We start from the raw sequence: 26,443 nt of genomic DNA, 5'->3' as shown, positions 1-26,443 counted from the left end.
AATTTTCAAATTTTCAATTTTTTCATCAAATTTGGGAATTTTTCACCAAGAAATGATACAAGTATCGACAAAATTTTACCGCTAACATAAAGTAGAATATGTCACGAAAAAACAGTCTCGGAATCAGAATGAAAGGTAAAAGCATCCCAGAGTTATTAATGCTTGAAGTGACAGTGGTCAGATGTTAAAAAAAAATAGCCGGGTCCTTAAGGTATAATTGGGCTGGGTCCTTAAGGGGTTATTGCAGATACTACAGCTCCCCGCATGGAGCAGAGTGTGCTCCATGTTGGGAGTAGTAGTACCTGCAGTTAAGGAAAGATCACAGCGCCTGACACCCGCTGTGATCCTCCTTTATAATGTATAGATGTGGGTGCCTGCTCTTCTATGGTCCCCTGCACTGAAGTATATATACACATATTCATATTTCCCACAGAGAGCTGTGATTGGCTGGAACCATCTGGCCAATCTCAGCTCTCTGCGGGAAATATGAATAGGTGTATATATACGGCAGTGCAGGGGACCATAGAAGAGTGGCCTACCGTATCTATAAATTATACAGAAGGATCGCAACGGACCCGGGGCGATCTGTCAATTAGTATAGGTACTACTACTACTCCCATCATGGAACAGTGTGTTCCATGCTGGTAGTAGTAGTACTACCTAAAAATTTTAAAATAAAATTAAAAAAACACACACGCACTACATTTTTATTATTGCCGGCTACATTTTTAGTGCCCATGTAAAATCGATCGCTGTTTAAAAATGAATAAAAATTTTGTTATAAAAAAGATAAATACAATTTCGTTAAAGACAATTTTTTTCCATCACTACTGTATCTTTTTTATTTTATTTTTTTAAGGATACCGTACGAAATTTTTATAAAAAATGTATCTCCATCACTATTTTGGATCGCTTAAGTCCAAAAAAAGAATATAAACCGGCTGCAAAAACGCCAAATGTGTTTTTCTTGGCGTTTTTGCTCTCCCATAGACTTTTTCCCGAAAAAAAACGCCAAAGTCTCAACAAGAGGTCGTTTTTTTAAAACTGCCAAGGTGCCCAAAAACGCCAAGAGGATTAAAAAACCACCAAACAGAAAAACGCCAAGTGGATATGGCATTTTGCAATTAACTATTGACTTGCAGCTAACATCTGGCCACAGCGTTTTTGTAATGTAACTTGAATGGCGTTTAGGTATGTGGCAGACAAGGGATTGCACCAACTAAAGTGCAAAAAAAATGGGATCAATAAATCTATATATATATAAAACACAACATGTGTGCATGTATGTGTGTGTATGTTCCAGCATCACTTCCGAACCGCTAAAGATATTAACATGAAACTTGGCACACATGTTACTTATACGTCAACAACAAACATAGGATAGCTAATTTAACCCTTACCGACCCCCATTTGTGAGAGTCAGGGTTTTTATTTAAAGTTCCATACACATCTATGGGAAATATATGTTACTGCATAACTTCCAAACAGCTGGAGATATTTCAATAATACTTGGTCACATGTTACTTATATGACAAATAAAAATATATAATAGTTGAATTAACCCCCCTACCTGCCCCCATGTGAAGGATGGGGTTTTTGTTTCAAGTCCCATGCAAGTATATAGGACTTCTGGTGCCTTACTCCACAAGCTCCGCTCTGCATCTCCATGTGAATGCGTCAGTCCAACTGGTAAGCCACACTCTTCCTGCATGCAATGTCCCATCTCACCTTTTAAGCCACACCCCTTTTATTTTCAGCAAACAATTTCTTTACCACAATGCAGCACCACCTGAGGATGGGATATGAAAATTAGAAATGAGGATTAGCTATGGGGATATGAGGACTGGATATGAGGACGGGATATGAAGACAGGATATGAGGTCGGGATATGAGGATGGGATATGGGGACGGGATATGCGGATGGGATATGAGGTCGGGATATAGGGACGAGATATGAGGAGGAGACATGAGGTCAGGATAAGAGGACAGGATATAGGGATGGGATATGAGGACGGGATATGGGGAAAGGATATGGGGTTGAGATAGGAGAACAAAATATGAGGACAGGATATGAGGTCGGAATATGAGGAGGGGATTTGGGGTCGAGATATGACGAGGGGATATGGGGTAAGGATTTAGGGAGGGGATATGAGGACATAAGCTTCCTCCTTTGTTGCTTTTCCTCCCCCACAAGGATAAGATAGAAAAAATCGGGCAGTGCCGGGTACTCAGCTAGTATGTAATATAAGGGATGTGTTGGCCCAGGTAGACATTAGAATAATAAGTCACCTTAAATATGGAATCAAAACAAATATCCCAAAAACAGCACAGATGGAACAACAATAAATTAAATTAGCCCCAAATAATCTAATTATTTACAATGATAAAGTTAGCTCAAGATAATACTGTAAAGCAGTCACCTGCTAGGCTTCCTAATAATGGCCTGACTGGAACCCCTGCTCTGATGCATACCATAGCGAGTTTCCTCTGCTTGCCTGTCACTACTCCCTCATAAGCTTTGGCGTTGAGCACTGCTGGAACATAGGGACCACTCACAGAACAAATTTTTCTACATTGCACCTAGCAGTAGGTAAAGTTATGTCTAGTTAAAGCAAGACGTTATTATAGTGTCATTATTTATAATATTTGTATAAACATTCAAGCTGAAACTGCACCACCACTAACAATGCAATGGAAGGATGAGAAAACTTAATCCATGCCCACACTCCTATCCCTACCCCATAGTCTCCTACATAGTGATGTTGGTATGGTAATGTCTTGGGAGCAAGTAGCAGCACACTTTAATCCCTTAAGGACACAGACCATTTTGGCTTTAAGACATCCGCCCTAAGACATCTTATCCCCTATCAAAAGGATAGGGGATAAGATGTCTGATCGTGGGGGTCCTGCCGCTGGGGACCCCCGCAATCTCTCATGCAGCCCCCACATGTCTCAGGTGCACGAAGCGATGACTCACGACCCGGGGCCTGAGTATTGTGATGTCGTAACTCTGCCCACTTGTGACATCACGTCCCGCCCCCTCAATGCAAGCCTATGGGAGGGGGCGTGATGGCACCAGTTGTTTTGAAAAAATTTGTTTTCCACCAGAGTACCCCTTCAAAGGTTATGTGTCACCTTTTTTTTTTTTTACTGATCAGAGTCATCAGCCAGAACTAAAACATGTTTTAGTTTAAAAGATTTTTATTAAGAAACAGAAACATAGCCAGCAAGCAAAATATTTTTTCATCTGTTTATTTTTTCTGATTGTAATTTTTTTTTTTGTACATTGTTATAGCGGAGCTATATTGCCTGAACCTTTTTGAACAGCAATTTGATATATGGTTTACAGTAAGCCACATAGACATAGGAAACAATAGACGGGCACTGACCTTATAAGCTTTTATGGAAGAGTTTTCTAGGCATGCTCTGTGATCTTGACTAGGAGATTGTCTAGATCCGCTGACCCACTACCACCACTCCCCCCTTTAAACAAGACACTGACACCTGCTTTGTGGTAGAAACAGCCACAGCGGACCAGATTTTTATTAACATTAACTTTTACGTAAATATATAAATATCAACCCCATTCCAAAACAGATATAAAAGTGCAAAAAAACAATAATAACAGTGCAAACCTGCTTAACCTGAGCTAAGAACTCTCCCAGAATGAAGGGGGGGCCTGAAGGCAACCGAATTTCACCTTCTCCCTTAGTCGCCTCTCCCCCTGACCCAAGGGCTCCACCTTTGGAGAGTATACAGCAAGAACCAGCTGGGTCCCATCCCAGCTCCACCAGGGGCCGGTATAACCGGGCCGCTGCCACCACTTTCCTAGAAATGCCTCCAAGTCCCCCCTTTTCTTTCCTGCCACGGCGTGAGACCTTACACCCGGCCGTCCCTCCACAAACACACGGCACGTTCGACCGCCTCACGAATCAACAACGTCCAGAGATCACAGCCAATGCCATTCAGGTGTACCCCGTCAGCATCCATCATATCCACATCTGGAACCTCCAAGTTGACATGCCGAACCACCAGCCCCCCATTGCTAGCCACAAATTTCCCAACCAGCTTGTTGACCCGGGCCCGAGCCCGATTCACACAGCGGACCGACCACGTCTGTCACCACCGAAGTCTCGCCACAATGTCGGACCACACCAGCTGGAGTCCCGGAAACAGGGACCACAACTTCAGCAAGTCCAGCTTGATATCTCTAATCAGAGACCCGGAGGTCATCACCGCCAAGTTGTTCCCCCCTGCATGCACCACCAGCACGTCCGGGGCCCTATCCACCGCCACAAAGGAATGGATGAACGAGAGGAGCTCCGACCACAACAGACTCCCCCCTTCCCAACCAGGGCACCTGAGCCCGTGCCCTGGGGAAACCCAGCTGCCGACCGGTCGCACCGCCACTCGCACGCCACCCCGCTGCACATATGAGTGACCCACGATCCAGATCAGACATGGACCAGCATATGCAAGACAGAACACAAAACTTAAAAAGTCCACGGAATCACGCCACCCAATAACATCAAAAAAGCCCCAAAACAACCCTCCTCACAACAAATGCTTGCGCACATACAGTTGAAAACTGCCTGACTCCCATCTGCCAATTCTCTTAATAACCTCCGCCCCCAAACCCCACCAAGCGGCTTCCGTAGCCATGCCAATCTGGAAGGAATGCGAACTATAACCGGTTGCCTCCCCACCCATTGCAGCCACACATCTCCGGAACACCCGAATGAACTGAAAATGAGACAAACACTCACCATTGGCATGGACCAACAGCGAGCCCTTGCAACCCGGCATTGCAAAAGGCCCTGTAACACCGCACCGGACACATGGCGGATGCCTCCAGAGGCGCCAGACGCACCATGAAACCCCTACCCAACTGATCTGTCTTAGACCGATGGAGAAAACATTCTAGCACCGCGTCAACCACACCCACGTCAGTCACCAGCAAACCCCCAACCACCCCCTTACTGGGCGTCAACAACTCCGAGATCCGGAAAGCCCCAAAAAACGCCAGCAAGAACACCAAGCAAAACAGCACCACCTCATACTCTGACAAGCACACCTCCGCCAACACCGTCCCCAACCGCTCCAGCAACTCAAAGGAAACAGGTCGGCGCGAGTCCCACGCCTGAACACCCCTACGAAACCCCTTAGCAGCTTGTCTCACCAAAACTTGAACCAAAAGGCCAATGCCGACAAACGGCGGCTCAGCCCAGATGGGGACACCACATAACACAACACCCACACTTCCCAGTCCACCTGCTCTCCAGCACTCCGCAAATCCCCCAACACCGACTCCCACTCCTGCCAACTTCTGCTATACCCCAACCACATAGCCTCACTTACGGACCGCTGAACCAACATAAAGGCATTCCTCAGACTAGCATCCACAGCCACTCCTGGCACTGTTCGCTACGTACTTCCGCCTCCGGAGACAACTCCCAAATCCGCTCCCACTGAAAGCGAGGAAGAGAATCGGCTATATCATTCCGCACACCAGGAACATGACATGCAACAAATTGAGCATTATATTCAAGCCCCCACAGCACCAACCTGCTCAGCAAACGCACCACGGCGAAGATGCCGTTTGTGCATTCACCGCCTGAACCACCCCCAAATTGTCCCACCAAAAACAGATCCTCCGGTTAAGGAGGTGATCCCCCCAAATCTCACTTCTACCACAATAGGAAACAGTTCCAGGAGTGCCATATTCCGCACCAACCCAGCCGCCCTCCCGGCCAAGTACACGCACACCACCAACCTTGCCAGTATGCCCCAAAACCCCCACCGCCAGCCACATCTGTATACAGTTCCAAAGCGCTACTGGACACCATTCCCTCCATAACCAGTTGTAGCGCTCAAGAAATGACTGCCAAACCAGCAAGTCAGCCCTCAAATCAGCAGACAGCTGCACATAGTGATGCAGCCGCCTAGCCCCCAAGGTGGCAGCCGCCAACCTACGGCAAAACACCCTCCCCATAGGCATAATGCGACATGCAAAGTTCAAACGCCCTAATAACGACTGAAGGTCCCACAACTGCAATTTGCGAAACTTGGACCGCCGAACCCACTGCCGCCTGCAGCTCCGACAATTTGTCAGCCGGCATTCCATGGGCTCTGTATCAATTACAATCTTAAGAAACTTCATCTCGGTAGCCGGGCCCTCAGTCTTATCGGGCGCCAACGGAACCCCAAACAAATATGCCACTCCCTCCATCGTGTGCAACAAAATCCCACATTGGTTCACATTGAAGTTACACAGGGGAGTACTCCTTTCTGCTTGAATCATCAAGAAATCGGTGATGGCTTTTCTTTGTTTGTATAGTCTGTCCAACATATGGAGGGTGGAATTCCAATGTGTGGAAACGTCGCAAATCAGAATATGTTGTGGGATACCGTTCTGACGCTGCAGCTCAAGGAGGGTGTGCTTTGCGGTGTACGAGTGGCTGAAGTGCATGCACAGTTTCCTTGCCATTGTCAAGATGTCTTGCAAATGGGGTGAAGACTTCAGGAAGTGCTTGACAATCAGATTCAACACCTGTGCCATGCAGGGTGCATGTTTCACACTTCCTTGTCGCAGCGCAGACACGATGTTCTTCCCGTTGTCGGTCACCATGGTTCCCATTTCCAAATTCCGTGGAGTAAGCCATACTCTGATTTCTTGACGAATGAACTTTAGCAGTTCCACCCGTGTGACTCCGTTCGACAAGGCAAACCATGTGAAGAACAGCGTGACACCGCCGTGCCCTACACACATGGTACGATGAAGAGCCACTGAGATTTGTACGTGCTGTGGAGGCCGAGGACACGGTGGAGGATGAGGAGGCAGAGTCGCACACTATCACAGGACCAACTTCCTGAGAGAGAGAACGTGGAGGAGGAAGGGTGTGACCTGTTAAAGTTGCTGTTGTGGCTGTGCAGGAACCACATTTACCCAGTGGGCCATAAAAGACACGTATTGTCCCTGCCCGTAGTTACAGCTCCACACGTCAGCGCTGCCATGCTCAAGGACTGGCCCACCTTCTCTTGTACAAACTTATGCAGGGCTGGTACTGCCTTCTTTGCAAAGAAATGATGGCTTGGGACTCTCCACCTCGGCTCGGCACAAGCCATCAATTATCTGAAAGGTGCAGAGTCCACCACTTGAAAAGGGAGGGACTGCAGCACCAGCAACTTAGACAGGAGCACATTCAACTTCTGCGCCGTTGGATGAGTATTGGGCACATACTGTTGTCTCTTGGACATGGCTTCGCTGATGGATTGTTGGCGGAATAGCTGACTAAAAGGGGTAGAAGCAGGAGCAGCTGGAGAAACAGAAGGAGGGTTTGACACACAGCTCCCTTCGGCTGAGGTGGTGGAGCCTTGGCTGGATGAAGGAGGGAGTGGCGTGCCACTGGGTGATGCAGCAGGCTGGACCACTACATCAGAGCCACGGTTCTCCCAGGCCCCTTTATGGTGGCAAAGGATGTGTTGACGCAGGGCCGTGGTGCAGACATTGGGACCCTGACCACGCTTCACCTTCTGTCGACATATCTTGCATGTGGCTACGTGAACATCCACCGGATGCCTGATGAAAAACTGCCATACTGCCGAGTAGCTGATTTCCCCACCTACAGTCCGCACAATTGACTGCTACTGGCTCCGTCTCCAGGAACCCCTGTTCCACTACCTCCCGGAAAGGTAGGCTGCCACAAAGCAGGTGGTCTCCCTCGGGCATGTTTCGCTCCAGAATTTCCACTCCTGCCATCATGCTGACTGCCAACCATGCTACCGCCTTGCTGGCTCAGCTGCTGCCTCAAGGGCAACCTGCAACTCTCTTCTCCTGATGATGATGAAGCCCCTTCTGCACCCGGGTCCCAATTGCGATCGGTTTCATCATCATCAACAGGTGTCTGCATGTTACTGATGTCCTTCTCAGGTTCCCTAACAGTGTCTGCTTCAGGACCCTGAACCCTGGCAACACCGCCTCCCACTTCACTCTCCGCATCACTACTTGGCTGCCTAGCGGAGCAAGCGGCGCATGTGTCCACCCCTTCTTGGCTGGGCAGTAGCTGCTGGCTGACCTCTATTAAATCGTCCTCAGTGAATAGTGGAGCTGAACCCACAGCATAAGATACTTCTGTAGGAGAGGGAACAGCATAGAACAAAGGCAATGGGAGGACAGGGACTGCTACCGGGCCATGCCAACTGAGGGGGGTGTCAGATGTCACTTGTGATGAAGTGGATGAGCGTGTTAACCAATCGACGACAGCAGATGGGTTGCTGGTCGAGACACGACCGCTGGCTGATAATGGGAGCTCAGGCCTCTCACTGCGACTCCTGCTGCCACTCGCCCCAAGTCAGCTGCGACCTCTGCCTGAAGTATTTAGGCCTCTGCCATTCCTCTGTGCACGTACTGGCACTTCTCTGCCTGACATACTTAGTGCGTATATGAGGGTATTACAATACGCTTCACTACTCTTTAAATAGTATTTGTCTAGAACAGCAGCAGGTGATTACTTTTGGCTGTCCTTTCACAGTATGTAGGCCCTTGACAGATTAACAGGTACACTACTTAATGTACGTATGCGGTATGCACTGATGAGGGCAGAAAAATGTGCAACAATACGCATAAAAACTCTGTATTTTTGTAAAACACCAGCCGGTGAGTACTATTGTTTGGACTTTCACAGTATGTAGGCCCTTGACAGATTAACAGGTACAAAATGGTACACTACTTGGATGTACGTATGCAGTATGCACGTATGAGGGCAAAAAAATGCGCAACAATACGCAGAAAAACTTTGTAAATTACCAGCCGGTGAGTACTATTGCTTGGACTTTCACAAAATGTAGGCCCTTGACAGATTAACAGGTACAAAATGGTACACTTATTAGATGTACATATGGGGTATGCACGTAAGAGGGCAAAAAAATGCGTAACAATACGCAAAAAAAACTCTATTTTTAAAACAACAGCCGGTGAGTACTGTTGCTTGGACTTTCACAGCATGTAGGCCCTTGACAGATTAACAGTTGCAAAATGGTACACTAATTAGATGTACGCATACGTATGCGGTATGCACTGATGAGGGCAGAAAAATGCGCAACAATACGCCAAAAAATTCAGTATTTTTGTAAAATACCAGCAGGTGATTACTTTTACCATACAAAATAGTAGACTGCTTTGATGCAGGTATGTGGTATGCACGTATGAGGACAGACAAATGCACTACAGTCCGCTGAAAAAACTTATTTTTGAACAGCAGCAGGACACAACAGTGCAGCACCACCAAAAAACAAAAAAAACAAAAACCACAGGGATTAAACCCTAAATTGCACTCTGTCACAGAGTGTTAAGAATTGTGTGCACTGGTTTTTATACAGTCTACACACAATTATAAGCAGCAGATGATTTCTGGAGGAAAGAAAGCACAGAATTGCGCTGATAAATAAGGTGATATGGTGGTTCATAAAGTTCAGGCAGCTTGTTCATATGTATGAGGTAACGAAAAGCTATCTGCCCCTCTCTGATGAAATGCTCAATAACATGAATAGGAGGTTTATGGCGTAAAATCCTTGTAAGTGAGAACAAGCAAAGCACTGCACTTCTGTCTGTCCTGATGTGACTAGCAGTTGCCAGTGGTACGCTGTGGTATAAGCAATTCACACACACCCACGCAGTCCGTCCTCTCTCTCTGAGTGCATGGATGAAATGAGCAGCAGCAAGATGGCTGCCAATTATATAGGGCTGTGACATCACAGGGGTCAATGAATGCTGATAGGCTGCATCTCGCATGTGATTCAAGGTCATCCTGTCTACCTCCCTTCCAGCCGTACTTTCCTGCCCTCCAATAATCCCCTGCTCCATGTACTCACATGTGGATCCGTCATTTTAGGTCTCCTTTAGCCGGGAAAGCTGTAAAATGGAATTTAATGAAGAGATTCGTGCGATAGAATCGCTGCGATATTTGCATTAGTTGCAAATTGAATATTTCATGAAATTCGTAACGAATTTGGGTTCATCAGCTTCGATTCGCTCATCTCTAAACAACAACCATGACCGGTTCCTCAAACAGGCTGATGATTTGAAATATATATTTATAGAGACGGGTTACACGGAAACGGTTATCAATGAAGCCTTTATTAGGAGTAAAACCATAAACAGATCCCAATTACTGAAACACAATAATAGGAAAAAGAAGAATGCTAAAAGGTTTATTTTTTCATTCCAGAATTCTTCTATGAATTCTATAGTGAAAGATGCGGTAACGAAATTCTGGTATATGTTGGAACAGGATCCAGATGTTAGAGACATTGCTTTGCGTAAACCTGTTATTACTTTTAGAAGGAATAGAACAGTAGGAAGTCTAAAAAAAAACTAGAGAAAGATGATTTTTCTAAGAATTGGTTGAAGACGAATGCACCAATAGGTTATTATAAATGTAAAAGCAAACTTCAGTGTCGCTCACTACACCGATCAGTTCCACCACACCTGCGCACGGACACGCCGGTCCCGCCCTCGGCCCAAAGCGATGCAGAAGAAAAGCATTGTCCAGCGCTAGGCTTGCGGATAAAAGCTTGTTCTTTATTGGAAAATTCACAGAGATCACTCGACAGAGAACAATGTCTGACGCGTTTCACACATAGGTGCTTAATCGTAGACTGACATGTTGTGCGGATCATACAAGTTAAAATACAAGAACGCCAAATCACATGAACTAATGCGTCATCAATTGGTTAAAATTACAAAAATCTTGGAAAACATGGAAAAACCTTAAAGAGACGTGTTGGCTGCAATCAGGTGGGTGGTTTGGAAATACTGGCAACCGGACTAGCTTGAATCTGGATGGGATTCATATCTGCTGCATAAACATTATCTATATATACATACATTTAATATTATATTGATGCCATTCTTGAAGATGTGTGGTTAAAGATGTATCCATCAATGAAATTCATGTTTCTTTTGTCGGCTTCTAAATTGATACTATCACCGTTGCCAATGGTTACCACCCCTCTGATGCAACGTCCACGCCTTACAGGGTTGTCATAGACATTTATCTTGATTCGGAAAGGTGCTTCTTAAATTACTAGGGGAGAAATGGAGACAAAAGACCATAAGTAAATACAGTATAACATTATTGACACACTAAAAGCTTTTTGTGTGTTATATACAATATTTATTAGTATTATTATTATTATTTCTTATAATTACATTTTTGTTTGTATAGTCTTTTAGTTTCCATATGTTATGTTTCCCCAGGAAAAATGAAATGATCACATAAATGTGTATAAAGACCCATCATGACAAAATCTCAAACTCTTATTCCCCAATACTAGATTTTATCGGTTAGTGACTGGATCTCTTGTAGTTAAAACACCAGTATATTTTACTACACATGTTTAGGGACATGTCATAATCATGTCTAGTCTTTTATTCATCCCTCTCGGGTATCTGGTGTCTAACACAAAGATCCAGTATGTCTCTCAATTGTAAAGTTTTCTTTTTAGATCGCCACCTCTGGGGGCCAATTTGACTCTCTCCAACCCTGTCAATTTAAGTGAGCTAGTATTGCCTGCATGTGCCTCCCGAAAGTGCCTGGATAGCATAGATATATTAATACTGTTATTACTGGCATCTGACACATGCTTTCTGAATCGCATTTTTAATGTGATGCCCGTGCAGCCTATATATTGCAGGCTACACTGAGTACAGGTTGCCACATAAACCACATTTTTTGTGTTGCAGTTTATGTAGCTCTGAATGGCATGATTACTCCCTGTATAACATGATACAACATTTTTTGTGATATCCATGTAATTGCATGTTAAACATTTATTGTGACCGCACCTCTAGTTCCCTATGGATTTGAGCCACATCTGTTGCTGATTTGTTTGACTAATACTTTCTCCTTAGTTTTTGTTCCTGCTAGAAAATAGACTGGGTGATAGAGCTGCTCCAAGTGAGGGGCCCTTCCTGGAGAACTACAGCTATGCCATCTGATACAATTTCTTTCAGTATGGGATCTGTTTCCAACACTGGGATATATTTATTGATGATGTGTTACATTTTTCCAAACTGTACACTATAAGAGGTGATAAAAAACGGTTTTCTAGAGTTTTTGTTTTTATTTTTGCTATCGCTCTGTATATCTGTTACCATTACTTGGGGGTTCTGATCTTCTCTGCTGGTTGTGTTTCTCCTTGAATATTTTACCAACTGCTGATCTTATCCACTCTGCTGCGTGCCTTTTCTAGGACCGGGGTTGAGTATCCCCAGTCCTTAAATCTATCCATTAACTCTGTGTTGACTATTTTTAAGGCGTTATCATTGGAACAATTTATTTTTAGACGGCACATTTCCCCAAAAGGGATATTTTGTAATACGTGCTTGGGGTGGCAGGAGGATGCCAGCAGGACGTTGTTGGTAGCTGTCTCCTTTCTATAGGGAGCGATCTCAATTCGTGATTCTACCCCAATAACCGTGATATCCAGAAAATGAACTTTGGCACCCCCAAATTGGTATGTAAATCGCAGATTGAGATCATTGGAACTGATGTAATGTACAAAATCTTTAAATTCATCTTCTGAGCCCTTCCATATTAGTAGCAGATCATCGATAAATCTGCCAACCCAGTGTATTTTATTAAAGAATGTGTTACTGGGATTAAACAAAAAGGTCTGCTCCCAATAAAACATAAATACGTTAGCAAAAGAGGGGGGAGTATTTGGCCCCCATGGATGCTCCCCTGGTCTGAAGGAAAAAGGCATCATCGAACATAAAATAATTGTGTTTTAACAGAAATTCAGTGATCCCAAGGGATCGAGGGGTAGAGTCCTATCATGTCACATGTTACCCAGGAAAAATTTGGTTGCCATTGTATATCACCCAGGATATTGATTACATGCTTAGTATCCTGGATGAATAAGGGGGTTAGAGTAGTGAGAGGTTGTAAATAGTGGTCCACCCACTCCCCAAGTTTCTCCAAAAGGGACCCTACACCCGCCATGATGGGTCTAAGGGGAGGTGGAAAAATCCCCTTATGGAGCTACATAAACTGCAACACAAAAAATGAGGTTTCTGTGGCAACCTGTACCCAGTGTAGCCTGCAATATGTAGGCTGCACGGGCAACACATTAAAAATGTGATTCAGAAAGCATGTATCAGATGCCAGTAATAATAGTATTAATATATCTATGTTATCCAGGCACTTTCGGGAGGGTTGGAGAGAGTCAAATTGGGCCCCAGAGGTGGCGATCTAAAAAGAAAACTCTACAATCTAGAGACATACTGGATCTTTGTGTTAGACACCAGATACCCGAGAGGGATGAATAAAAGACTAGACATGATTATGACATGTCCCTAAACATGTGTAGTAAAATATACTGGTGTTTTAACTACAAGAGATCCAGTCAATAACTGATAAAATCTAGTATTGGGGAATAAGCCATAGAGTTTGAGATTTTGTCATGATGGGACTTTATACACATTTATGTGAAACTAAAAGACTATACAAACAAAAATGTAATTATAAGTGTCACGATTCGGCTAGCTGGATGTGGATCCTCTGTGTCAGCGAGGGATTGGCGTGGACCGTGTCGGTGGACCGGTTCTAAGATGCTACTGGTATTCACCAGAGCCCGCCGCAAAGCGGGATGGTCTTGCTGCGGCGGTAGCAACCAGGTCGTATCCACCGGCAATGGCTCAACCTCGCTGACTGCTGAGAAGGCGTGGGACAGAAGGACTAGGCAGAGGCAAGGTCAGACGTAGCAGAAGGTCGGGGCAGGCGGCAAGGTTCGTAGTCAAATGGAATAGCAGAAGGTCTGGAACACAGGCTTTGGACAACACTAAACGCTTTCACTGGCACAAGGCAACAAGATACGGCAGGGAAGTGCAGGGGAAGTGAGGTAATATAGCCAGGGAGCAGGTGGAAGCTAATTAGGCTGATTGGGCCAGGCACCAATCATTGGTGCACTGGCCCTTTAAATCTCAGAGAGCTGGCGTGCGCGCCCTAAGGAGCGGAGCCGCGCGTGCCAGGACATGACAGCCGGGGGCCGGGACAGGTGAGTGACTTGGGATGCGATTCGCGAGCGGGCGCGTCCCGCTATGCGAATCGCATCCCCGCCGGCAGTGTCAGTGCAGCGCTCCCGGTCAGCGGTTCTGACCGGGGCGCTGCAGAGAGAGTGTCACGATTCGGCTGGCTGGAGGTGGATCCTCTGTGCCAGAGAGGGATTGGCGTGGACCGTGTTGGTGGACCGGTTCTAAGTTGCTACTGGTATTCACCAGAGCCCGCCGCAAAGCGGGATGGTCTTGCAGCGGCGGTAGCACCCAGGTCGTATCCACCAGCAACGGCTCAACCTCTCTGACTGCTGAAGATAGGCGCGGTACAAGGGAGTAGACAAGAGCAAGGTCGGACGTAGCAGAAGGTCAGGGCAGGCAGCAAGGATCGTAGTCAGGGGCAACGGCAGGAGGTCTGGAACACAGGCTAGGAACACACAAGGGAACGCTTTCACTGGCACAATGGCAACAAGATCCGGCAAGGGAGTGCAGGGGAAGTGATGTATAAATAGGGAGTGCACAGGTGAACACACTAATCAAGCCTGCTGCGCCAATCAGTGGCGCAGTGGCCCTTTAAATTGCAGAGACCCGGCGCGCGCGCGCCCTAAGGAGCGGGGCCGCGCGCGCCGGGACAAGACCGACGGGGAGCGAGTCAGGTACGGGAGCCGGGATGCGCATCGCGAGCGGGCGCCTCCCGCATCGCGAATCGCATCCCGGCTGAGAGAGACATTGCAGCGCACCCGGTCAGCAGGTCTGACCGGGGCGCTGCAAATGCGAGGAAGTTGCGAGCGCTTCGGGGAGGAGCGGGGACCCGGAGCGCTCGGCGTAACAGAGAGGATAGCCGCGAGCGCTCCGGGGAGGAGCAGGGACCCAGAGCGCTCGGCGTAACAGTACCCCCCCTTAGGTCTCCCCCTTTTTTTGTCCGGCAATTGCTTCACGTGGGACAGGGAAACGGGGAGCGATTGTAGGGTTTCCCCATCAAAGGCAGGCAGTTCAGCAGGAGTGGGAATGGGGAGGGAGGGCAGAGGGTGAAGATTGGCACGGGGCAGAGTGTTACCAGGACAGGGGCTATGAGGAGGCAAAGCATAGTCCTGATAGGCTTTGGGGAGACCAGGTGTAGGAGGAGGCACCGAGGCTTGCCTGATGGGACTGGGAGGAGACATGAGGCATTTCTTGCGGCAAGCAGGGCCCCAATTCTTGATCTCCCCGGTGGTCCAGTCAAGGGTGGGAGAATGATGCTGGAGCCATGGCAGACCGAGGAGGACTTCAGAGGTGCAGTTGGGAAGGACGAACAATTCAATCTTTTCGTGATGGGGTCCAATGCACATTAAGAGGGGTTCTGTGCGGTAACGCACAGTACAGTCCAACTTCACTCCGTTGACCGAAGAAATGTAGTGCGGCTTGACGAGACGGGTCACCGGGATGCAGAACTTATTCACCAAAGAGTCCAGAATAAAATTTCCAGAGGCACCAGAGTCCAAGCAGGCCACGGCTGAGAGGGAGGAGTTGGCAGAAGGAGAAATCCGCACGGGCACTGTGAGACGTGGAGAAGCAGACTTCGTACCAAGAGACGCCACACCCAGGTGAGCTGGGTGCGTGCGTGCGTTTCCCAGACGTGGAGGACGAATAGGGCAATCCACCAAGAAATGTTCTGTACTGGCGCAGTACAGACAAAGATTTTTTTCCCTACGGCGAGTCCTCTCTTCCTGGGTCAGGCGAGACCGATCCACTTGCATAGCCTCCTCGGTGGGAGGCACAGGCGTAGATTGCAAAGGATACTGTGGGAGAGGTGCCCAGAGATCAAGGTCTTTTTCCTGGCGGAGCTCCTGGTGTCTCTCAGAAAAATGCATGTCAATGCGGGTGGACAAATGGATAAGTTCTTGCAGGTTGGCAGGAATCTCTCGTGCGGCCAGCACATCCTTGATGTTACTGGATAGGCCTTTTTTAAAGGTCGCGCAGAGAGCCTCGTTATTCCAAGATAATTCGGAAGCGAGAGTACGAAATTGGATGGCATACTCGCCTACTGAAGAATTACCCTGGACCAGGTTCAGCAGGGCAGTCTCGGCAGAAGAAGCTCGGGCTGGTTCCTCGAAGACACTACGGACTTCAGCGAAGAAGGACTGGACTGTGGCAGGATCATTGCGGTCCCAGAGCGGTGTGGCCCAAGACAAGGCCTTTCCAGAAAGAAGACTCACTACGAACGCCACCTTAGACCGTTCTGTAGGAAATTGGTCCGACAACATCTCCATATGTAGGGAACATTGAGACAAGAAGCCACGGCAGAGTCTAGAGTCCCCATCAAATTTGTCCGGCAGGGACAAGCGGAGGCTAGGAGCGGCCAGTCGCTGCGGAGGAGGTGCAGGAGCTGGCGGAGGAGATGGTTGCTGCTGTAGCAGTGGCAGAAGTTGCTGTAACGTGGCGGTCAACTGCGACAGCTGCTGTCCTTGTTGGGTAATTTGCTGCGATTGCTGAGCGACCACCGTGGATAGGTCAGCGAGACTCGGCAGCGGCACCTCAGCGGGATCCATGGCCGGATCTACTGTCACGATTCGGCTAGCTGGATGTGGATCCTCTGTGTAAGCGAGGTATTGGTGTGAACCGTGTCGGTGGACCGGTTCTAAGATGCTACTGGTATTCACCAGAGCCCGCCGCAAAGCGGGATGGTCTTGCTGCGGCGGTAGCAACCAGGTCGTATCCACCGGCAACGGCTCAACCTCGCTGACTGCTGAGAAGGCGTGGGACAGAAGGACTAGGCAGAGGCAAGGTCAGATGTAGCAGAAGGTCGGGGCAGGCGGCAAGGTTCGTAGTCAAATGGAATAGCAGAAGGTCTGGAACACAGGCTTTGGACAACACTAAACGCTTTCACTGGCACAAGGCAACAAGATACGGCAGGGAAGTGCAGGTGAAGTGAGGTAATATAGCCAGGGAGCAGGTGGAAGCTAATTAGGCTGATTGGGCCGGCACCAATCATTGGTGCCCTGGCCCTTTAAATCTTAGAGAGCTGGCGCGCGCGCCCTAAGGAGCGGAGCCGCACGCACCAGGATATGACAGCCGGGGGCCGGGACAGATGAGTGACTTGGGATGCGATTCGCGAGCGGGCGCGTCCCGCTATGCGAATCGCATCCCCGCCGGCAGTGTCAGTGCAGCGCTCCCGGTCAGCGGGTCTGACCGGGGCGCTGCAGAGAGAGGAACGCCGCGAGCGCTCCGGGGAGGAGCAGGGACCCGGAGCGCTCGGCGTAACAATAAGAAATAATAATACTAATAAATATTGTATATAACACACAAAAAGCTTTTAGTGTGTCAATAATGTTATACTGTATTTACTTATTGTCTTTTGTCTCCATTTCTCCCCTAGTAATTTAAGAAGAACCTTTGCGAACCAAGATAAATGTCTATGACAACCCTGTAAGGCGTGGACGTTGCATCAGAGGGGTGGTAACCATTGGCAACGGTGATAGTATCCATTTAGAAGCTGTCAAAAGAAACATGAATTTCATTGATGGATACATCTTTAACAACACATCTTCAAGAATGGCATCAATATAATATTAAATGTATGTATATATAGATAATGTTTATGCCGCAGATATGAATCCGATCCAGATTCAAGCTAGTCCGGTTGCCAGTATTTCCAAGCCACCCACCTGATTGCAGCCAACACGTCTCTTTAAGGTTTTTCCATGTTTTCCAAGATTTTTGTAATTTTAACCAATTGATGATGCATTAGGTCATGTGATCTGGCGTTCTTGTATTTTAACTTGTATGATCCGCACAACATGTCAGTCTACGATTAAGAACTTGTCCTCTGTCGAGTGATCTCTGTGAATTTTCCAATAAAGAACAAGCTTTTATCCGCAAGCCTAGCGCTGGACAATTCTTTTCTTATAAATGTAATAATTGTTCCTTTTGTTCCCATAACCTGGTTACGAAATATTTAAAACTGGGATCTAAATCTATCTCAGTTAAAGAATTGCTCACTTGTAAAACTGATTTTGCTGTCTACTGTTTAATTTGCTCGTGTGGGCTTTTTTACATAGTTAAAACGAAAAGAAGGCTGTTCGAACGTATCAGAGATCATCTCAGATCAATTAAAACCCTGACAGGAGCCACTAAGTTTATTAAACACATAGTGGATGTCCATAGCAGCGAAATTGGATGTATAAAATCTGCCGTCATAGAAAGGATACCGCTGTTAATAGATGGTGGAGACCAACTTTTGAGATTAATGCAAAGAGAAGATTGGTGGATCATGCATACAGATGCTACAGGTCCCCTAGGATTAAAGGAGTGGAACGAATTGAATGTTTTCCTATAACCAAGTTCACTACCTGGTGTTTTTTTTTAATATGTGCACTTTTATGATTTTAATGTTTTTTGTGTTCGTCATTGTTATATGTTAGCACATGCATGCTCATGTATTTAAAGCACGAATACCAGCGGATTGACGTCACCGATGGGCCTGATGACACGCCTCTGTGTGTGAAACGTACGCCGTCGCCTGGTGCACGCCACTGCCTCTGCTCCCTAGCATGTACTTTTTACAGATTTTATCTCTGTGGCTTTCAATCAATAAAGTACTGAATGTCAAGATCATTGGGTGAGTGCTCCAGATTCTATTTTCCATGGTTATCTTGACTATATTGTGGATAACTCACCAATACACCAGCAGTGAGCCGCATTCTCTTGTCCATATCTCCATTGTAGGCTCCATGCTTCTTCTCTAGACACACTACAGCTGCAGTTCCTGCTCTGTCTTCTAGGGGTCGCACACAAGCTTAGGCTGAAACTTAATGGGTGAATGTGCGTTTCTATAAAGTTTCCCTTACCAATCCCTGTAAGACACCAAATATATATAGTTGCTCCACTCATATCCTGTTGCCTGAACAATTGTGTAGTTTACTACTAGCAAGGGTGTCTGAATTTTGTCCTGCTTATCCATGTTCCTGACTTGTGCCTGTTTTCCCAACTACACTTTGCTATACTACACTACTACTAACTACAGTGTCAGCGCACCCTTTCTGTCTGTATCCCTGGATCTTCGCATCAGGGCATTTTGGCCTGCCGGGCCAGCTGCCACCTACTCTTGCGGTAGCAACCTGGTATCTCCCCTAAAGCAGAAGTCCAGATTCCTCATCATGGATTGGGATAAAGGGTAAAAACCAGGGAAATACCTATATTCTCCTACTAAGTTTGGCCCAAAGTCAAACCGGTAGGTGGCACAGCAGGTCCTCCCCCGTTGGGGCATTACAACAATTAATACATGGTGTATTTATAGTTAAAATATTTACCTGCAAATCTTTAAATGGTCAATGTTTTTTCATATATATTTGCATAAATGACCTGAGACTATATATCTATGAAAAGCTGATACCTGGTTCCAAGGCCACCAAAACATAGCCCCCAAAAATGAATACTATATGAAAATAAAATATTCAATTAACTAATACAGATAAAGCAAGTCTCTTCCAGAAGTTGAACTGAAGTAAAGGCACTGAAATGCTTTAAAATGAGTCTCATGCATATTTATATGTATGAGACTGAATTTGCTTCCTCTATAATAATATTTAAACTTTTATATCTTGAACATTCTTCCACAGAATTACTATAGTGCTCAACATTGACAGAGCTGCTCAGACTCCCATGAAATTATCATGTTATTTAAAAGGACATGCCACAAAGTTCACACACTGGCATGGACTGGGCATAAGGTCTGTATGTGGATGCTTCTGTTTTCTGGTGAATACATTCCTGAGGGGAGAGCCAGGTCCTGTACTCACATTCACATGGCTGTCATATTAGGAGTGTTTCTATACCGAGAGTGTGATGCCGATCTGTATATTTTTTTTTACTATTAAATTCTTCTTTGGTAGTGGGTCCAGACCTGTGACTGTGGTGGGATTTAAAGATTGATTTAATAAAAGCTATTATTTTTCGGCACCTCTCCTGTATTATTACCATACATAGATTTTTTTGCTGGGAGATATCTTCATGTAGAGAGGTCCTCTGCAGGACAAATACAAGACTGTGGGTCTACATACAGCTATATACCGTGTAGATTTCAGTCCAATAGCACATGGACAGCCAAAGAGGCACGAAATGTATTAAGAGACGGGCGTCATCCTACTTCAACATACTTTTATGTAAGATGTGTGAAATGCAATAGGAGAAAAAGGTATTTCCAGCTCCCATAAAACTTGAAATCTTTAATCACTTCATTTTACAATATCCAAAGAAAAAGTGCAGGATAAAGGTCAAATGAAACGTCGACACATTTCGGTGTATATATAAACCTTAATCATAGCGATAACCCACAGGAGGAAACTGCCAAGCATATACAGGGGTGTGTAAATTTAATAAAAAAACTACTTGTCCATTGGACTAAAACGGAGCAAAATCTACTTGTCCCTCATGACAATCCACTTGTTCTGGACGATTTTCGATTTTACACTCTCGTTTTTACCTCTTCGCCCTATAATACCCATAACTAACTACTATAATGATACCTTTTAATTTTTCCATAATATATTCTCCAAAACAAAAAAAGTAAAAGATAATTTAGCAAATTTGGTGGTTTTCTTTTCTACACCATTCACCTTGTGTTTGAGCTAACATGTTATTTTGATACTTTAGACCGGCCTGATTACAGCAATACCAGATTTGTATAGTTTCTGTCATGTTTTACTAATTCTGAACTTAAAATACTGAACTTTTACGATTTTTTTTAATTGGCATTTTCTGACCCCTGTTGCTTAAAAAAAAAAAATTTGCATACCAGACTGTATGAGGTCTAATTTTTTTGTGTGCCATTATTTGTTTTTTGTATCAGTACCCTTTTGGTATTGATCTGACTTTTTAATCGCTTTTAACTTTTTTATGGGATATTATAACAATTCTGGGGTTTGGTATTTTTTTTACATTTACGTCATTTATCAATAATAAAATAATATATTTTAACCCCTTCCCGCTATATGACATATGCATACGTCATGAGCGGGCTCCCACGATAGAACACCGGGTCACACGCTGACCCCGCGTGATATCGCGTCGGTCCCTGCGGCCATCAACGGCCAAGACCCGCGGCTAATACCGGACATCACCGATCGCGGTGGATTTTTGGGTAAAATGACCAATGTCACAGCCAAGTAGAATTGGTGGCACAAAAGATAAGCCATAATGTGGATTTTTAGGTGCAAAATTGAAAGCTTTATGATTTTTAGAAGGTGATGGTGAAAAAATGAAAATGCAAAAACGGAAAATACCCTGCGTCATTAAGGGGTGATGAGGAAAAAATTACACACACAGAGGACATCGATCTATGAAAGACATTTGTATTGAGTAGCATTTGCAGATGTTCTGCACTATGTACTGCAGATTAAATGAGTGACACGTAGATAGATAAATCACGTATGTGGAATGGCAGTTTATAAACGTTTTTATTTCATATACAATTCCAGTGGATGCAGACTGGAAGCGACTAGATGTGTGTATGAATTTGCAGAGGTTACATCATGCACGGTTGCATTTGTAGCAACCTGAACAGCTGAGCCAGTTTGTTACCCTTTTTGTTGGTGTAAAAATCACTTGGGAAAAGTTGACTATATATGAAGATTTGCCTCTGCGTGGGACTACACTGACACTTGCAATATGTATTTTAGACAGAGTCTCCTCATGATGAAGAACAGGTAAGTGTTGTAAAATAATGTGTTTCACTTTGTCAAATTGCATACTGTATGAAGTACTGAAAGTGAGGGGGTCAGCTTGAGAAGAAGCTTGATCAATCCGTGATTTATTTTCAAGATCATAACCTTGTGAAATGCAAGTCTTCATAAATTCACCTCTGTGTCTTAAAACAACATAGGATAAGCTCTGTGTCTTAAAACAATATAGTGGCAAAAAGGGCACCAGCCACAAAAAAATTTCAGGGTGCAAACTAGTTGCAAAAATAACCATAAGGAGAAAAGAAGGAAAAAAGCTAGCAACCATTTACTGATGCACACCCAAAATTGATTTTGAAAAAATAATCGGATACACAGAAATGAGTAAACACACAATTAAAATAATTTGAAATACACTATAACGAAGTGGAGGAATATAATCCTACTGTTACGCCGAGCGCTCCGGGTTCCCGCTCCTCCCCGGAGCGCTCGCTACACTCTCGCTCCCGCAGCGCCCCGGTCAGATCCACTGACCGGGTGCGCTGCGATACCGCCTCCAGCCGGGATGCGATTCGCGATGCGGGTGGCGCCCGCTCGCGATGCGCACCCCGGCTCCCGTACCTGACTCGCTCTCCGTCGGTCCTGTCCCGGCGCGCGCGGCCCCGCTCCCTAGGGCGCGCGCGCGCTGGGTCTCTGCGATTTAAAGGGCCACTGCGCCGCTGATTGGCGCAGTGGTTCTAATCAGTGTGTTCACCTGTGCACTCCCTATGTATACCTCACTTCCCCTGCACTCCCTCGCCGGATCTTGTTGCCATTGTGCCAGTGAAAGCGTTCCCTTGTGTGTTCCTAGCCTGTGTTCCAGACCTCCTGCCGTTGCCCCTGACTACGATCCTTGCTGCCTGCCCCGACCTTCTGCTACGTCCGACCTTGCTTCTGTCTACTCCCTTGTACCGCGCCTATCTTCAGCAGTCAGAGAGGTTGAGCCGTTGCTAGTGGATACGACCTGGTCACTACCGCCGCAGCAAGACCATCCCGCTTTGCGGCGGGCTCTGGTGAATACCAGTAGTGACTTAGAACCGGTCCACTAGCACGGTCCACGCCAATCCCTCTCTGGCACAGAGGATCCACCTCCTGCCAGCCGGCATCGTGACAGTAGATCCGGCCATGGATCCCGCTGAAGTTCCTCTGCCAGTTGTCGCCGACCTCACCACGGTGGTCGCCCAGCAGTCACAACAGATAGCGCAACAAGGCCACCAGCTGTCTCAACTGACCGTGATGCTACAGCAGCTACTACCACAGCTTCAGCAATCATCTCCTCCACCAGCTCCTGCACCTCCTCCGCAGCGAGTGGCCGCCTCAGGCCTACGACTATCCTTGCCGGATAAATTTGATGGGGACTCTAAGTTTTGCCGTGGCTTTCTTTCGCAATGTTCCCTGCACTTGGAGATGATGTCGGACCAGTTTCCTACTGAAAGGTCTAAGGTGGCTTTCGTAGTCAGCCTTCTGTCTGGAAAAGCCCTGTCATGGGCCACACCGCTCTGGGACCGCAATGACCCCGTCACTGCCTCTGTACACTCCTTCTTCTCGGAAATTCGAAGTGTCTTTGAGGAACCTGCCCGAGCCTCTTCTGCTGAGACTGCCCTGCTGAACCTGGTCCAGGGTAATTCTTCCGTTGGCGAGTACGCCGTGCAATTCCGTACTCTTGCTTCAGAACTTTCATGGAATAATGAGGCCCTCTGCGCGACCTTTAAAAAAGGCCTATCCAGCAACATTAAAGATGTTCTGGCCGCACGAGAAATTCCTGCTAACCTACATGAACTCATTCATCTAGCCACTCGCATTGACATGCGTTTTTCCGAAAGGCGTCAGGAGCTCCGCCAGGATATGGACTTTGTTCGCACGAGGCGTTTTTTCTCCCCGGCTCCTCTCTCCTCTGGTCCTCTGCAATCCGTTCCTGTGCCTTCCGCCGTGGAGGCTATGCAAGTTGACCGGTCTCGCCTGACACCTCAAGAGAGGACACGACGCCGCAAGGAGAATCTCTGCCTGTACTGTGCCGGTACCGAACACTTCCTGAAGGATTGTCCTATCCGTCCTCCCCGCCTGGAAAGACGTACGCTGACTCCGCACAAAGGTGAAACAGTCCTTGATGTCAACTCTGCTTCTCCACGTCTTACTGTGCCTGTGCGGATATCTGCCTCTACCTTCTCCTTCTCCACTAAGGCCTTCTTGGACTCCGGATCTGCAGGAAACTTTATTTTGGCCTCTCTCATCAACAGGTTCAACATCCCAGTGACCAGTCTCGCCAGACCTCTCTACATCAATTGCGTTAACAATGAAAGATTGGACTGTGCCGTGCGTTACCGCACGGAACCCCTCCTAATGTGCATCGGACCTCACCACGAAAAAATTGAGTTTTTGGTCCTCTCCAATTGCACTTCCGAAATTCTCCTTGGACTACCCTGGCTTCAACACCATTCCCCAACCCTGGATTGGTCCACAGGGGAGATCAAGAGTTGGGGTCCCTCTTGTTTCAAGGACTGCCTTAAACCGGTTACCAGTACTCCTTGCCGTGACCCTGTGGTTCCCCCTGTAACCGGTCTCCCTAAGGCCTATATGGACTTTGCGGATGTTTTTTGCAAAAAACAAGCTGAGACTCTACCTCCTCACAGGCCTTATGACTGTCCTATTGACCTCCTCCCGGGCACTACTCCACCCCGGGGCAGAATTTATCCTCTCTCTGCCCCAGAGACTCTTGCTATGTCTGAGTACATCCAGGAAAATTTAAAAAAGGGCTTTATCCGCAAATCCTCCTCTCCTGCCGGAGCCGGATTTTTCTTTGTGTCCAAAAAAGATGGCTCCCTACGTCCTTGCATTGACTACCGCGGTCTTAATAAAATCACGGTAAAGAACCGCTACCCTCTACCTCTCATCTCTGAACTCTTTGATCGCCTCCAAGGTGCCCACATCTTTACCAAACTGGACTTAAGAGGTGCTTATAATCTCATCCGCATCAGAGAGGGGGATGAATGGAAAACGGCATTTAACACTAGAGATGGACACTTTGAGTATCTGGTCATGCCCTTTGGCCTGTGCAACGCCCCTGCCGTCTTCCAAGACTTTGTTAATGAAATTTTTCGTGATCTCTTATATTCCTGTGTTGTTGTGTATCTGGACGATATCCTGATTTTTTCTGCCAACCTAGAAGAACACCGCCAGCATGTCCGCATGGTTCTTCAGAGACTTCGTGACAATCAACTTTATGCCAAAATGGAGAAATGTCTGTTTGAATGTCAATCTCTTCCTTTCCTAGGATACTTGGTCTCTGGCCAGGGACTACAAATGGATCCAGACAAACTCTCTGCCGTCTTAGATTGGCCACGCCCCTCCGGACTTCGTGCTATCCAACGTTTTTTGGGGTTCGCCAATTATTACAGACAATTTATTCCACATTTTTCCACCATTGTGGCTCCTATCGTGGCTTTAACCAAAAAGAATGCCAATCCTAAGTCATGGCCTCCTCAAGCGGAAGACGCCTTTAAACAGCTCAAGTCTGCCTTTTCTTCAGCTCCCGTGCTCTCCAGACCTGACCCATGTAAACCCTTCCTATTGGAGGTTGATGCCTCCTCAGTAGGAGCTGGAGCGGTCCTTCAACAAAAAAATTCTTCCGGGCATGCTGTTACTTGTGGTTTTTTTTCTAAGACCTTCTCTCCGGCGGAGAGGAACTACTCCATCGGGGATCGAGAGCTACTAGCCATTAAATTAGCACTTGAGGAATGGAGGCATCTGCTGGAGGGATCAAGATTTCCAGTTATTATTTACACCGATCACAAGAACCTCTCCTATCTCCAGTCTGCCCAACGGCTGAATCCTCGCCAGGCCAGGTGGTCTCTGTTCTTTGCCCGATTTAATTTTGAAATTCACTTTCAGCCTGCCGATAAGAACATTAGGGCCGATGCTCTCTCTCGTTCCTCGGATGCCTCGGAAGTAGAGCTCTCTCCGCAACACATCATTCCTCCTGACTGCCTGATCTCCACTTCTCCAGCCTCCATCAGGCAAACTCCTCCAGGGAAGACCTTCGTCTCCCCACGCCAACGCCTCGGAATCCTCAAATGGGGTCACTCCTCCCATCTCGCAGGTCATGCGGGCATCAAGAAATCCGTGCAACTCATCTCTCGTTTCTATTGGTGGCCGACTCTGGAGACGGATGTTGTGGATTTTGTGCGAGCCTGCACTGTCTGTGCCCGGGATAAGACTCCTCGCCAGAAGCCCGCTGGTCTTCTTCATCCTCTGCCTGTTCCCGAACAGCCTTGGTCTCTGATTGGTATGGACTTTATTACAGACTTACCCTCATCCCGTGGCAACACTGTTGTTTGGGTGGTCGTTGATCGATTCTCCAAGATGGCACATTTCATCCCTCTTCCTGGTCTTCCTTCTGCGCCTCAGTTGGCAAAACAATTTTTTGTACACATTTTTCGTCTTCACGGGTTGCCCACGCAGATCGTCTCGGATAGAGGCGTCCAATTCGTGTCTAAATTCTGGAGGGCTCTCTGTAAACAACTCAAGATTAAATTAAACTTTTCTTCTGCTTATCATCCTCAATCCAATGGGCAAGTAGAAAGAATTAACCAGGTCCTGGGTGATTATTTACGGCATTTTGTTTCCTCCCGCCAGGATGACTGGGCAGATCTTCTACCATGGGCCGAATTCTCGTATAACTTCAGAGTTTCTGAATCTT

At 46.7% G+C, this 26,443-nt stretch overlaps 1 protein-coding gene across 2 annotated transcripts in view; it reads right to left on the bottom strand.

Moving 5' to 3' along the window:
* Nucleotides 1–26,443, bottom strand: part of E2F3 (E2F transcription factor 3) — a 129,523-nt gene that overhangs the window by 83,723 nt on the left and 19,357 nt on the right. The window contains exon 1 of one of the 2 annotated variants that reach the window (XM_056521275.1): nt 1,571–1,766. The exons of the other annotated variant lie outside the window; for it this stretch is intronic. Coding sequence (XP_056377250.1) covers nt 1,571–1,723 — 153 coding nt within the window. The 5' untranslated portion in view covers nt 1,724–1,766. Of the gene's footprint in view, nt 1–1,570; nt 1,767–26,443 lie in introns of those variants that run through there. 2 annotated transcript variants of the gene reach the window in all.

This window comes from Hyla sarda, chromosome 5, assembly GCF_029499605.1.
Source record: "Hyla sarda isolate aHylSar1 chromosome 5, aHylSar1.hap1, whole genome shotgun sequence".
NCBI lineage: Eukaryota > Metazoa > Chordata > Amphibia > Anura > Hylidae > Hyla > Hyla sarda.
The sequence above is the reverse complement of the archived record's forward strand: the minus strand, read 5'-3'. Positions and strand labels throughout refer to the sequence as shown.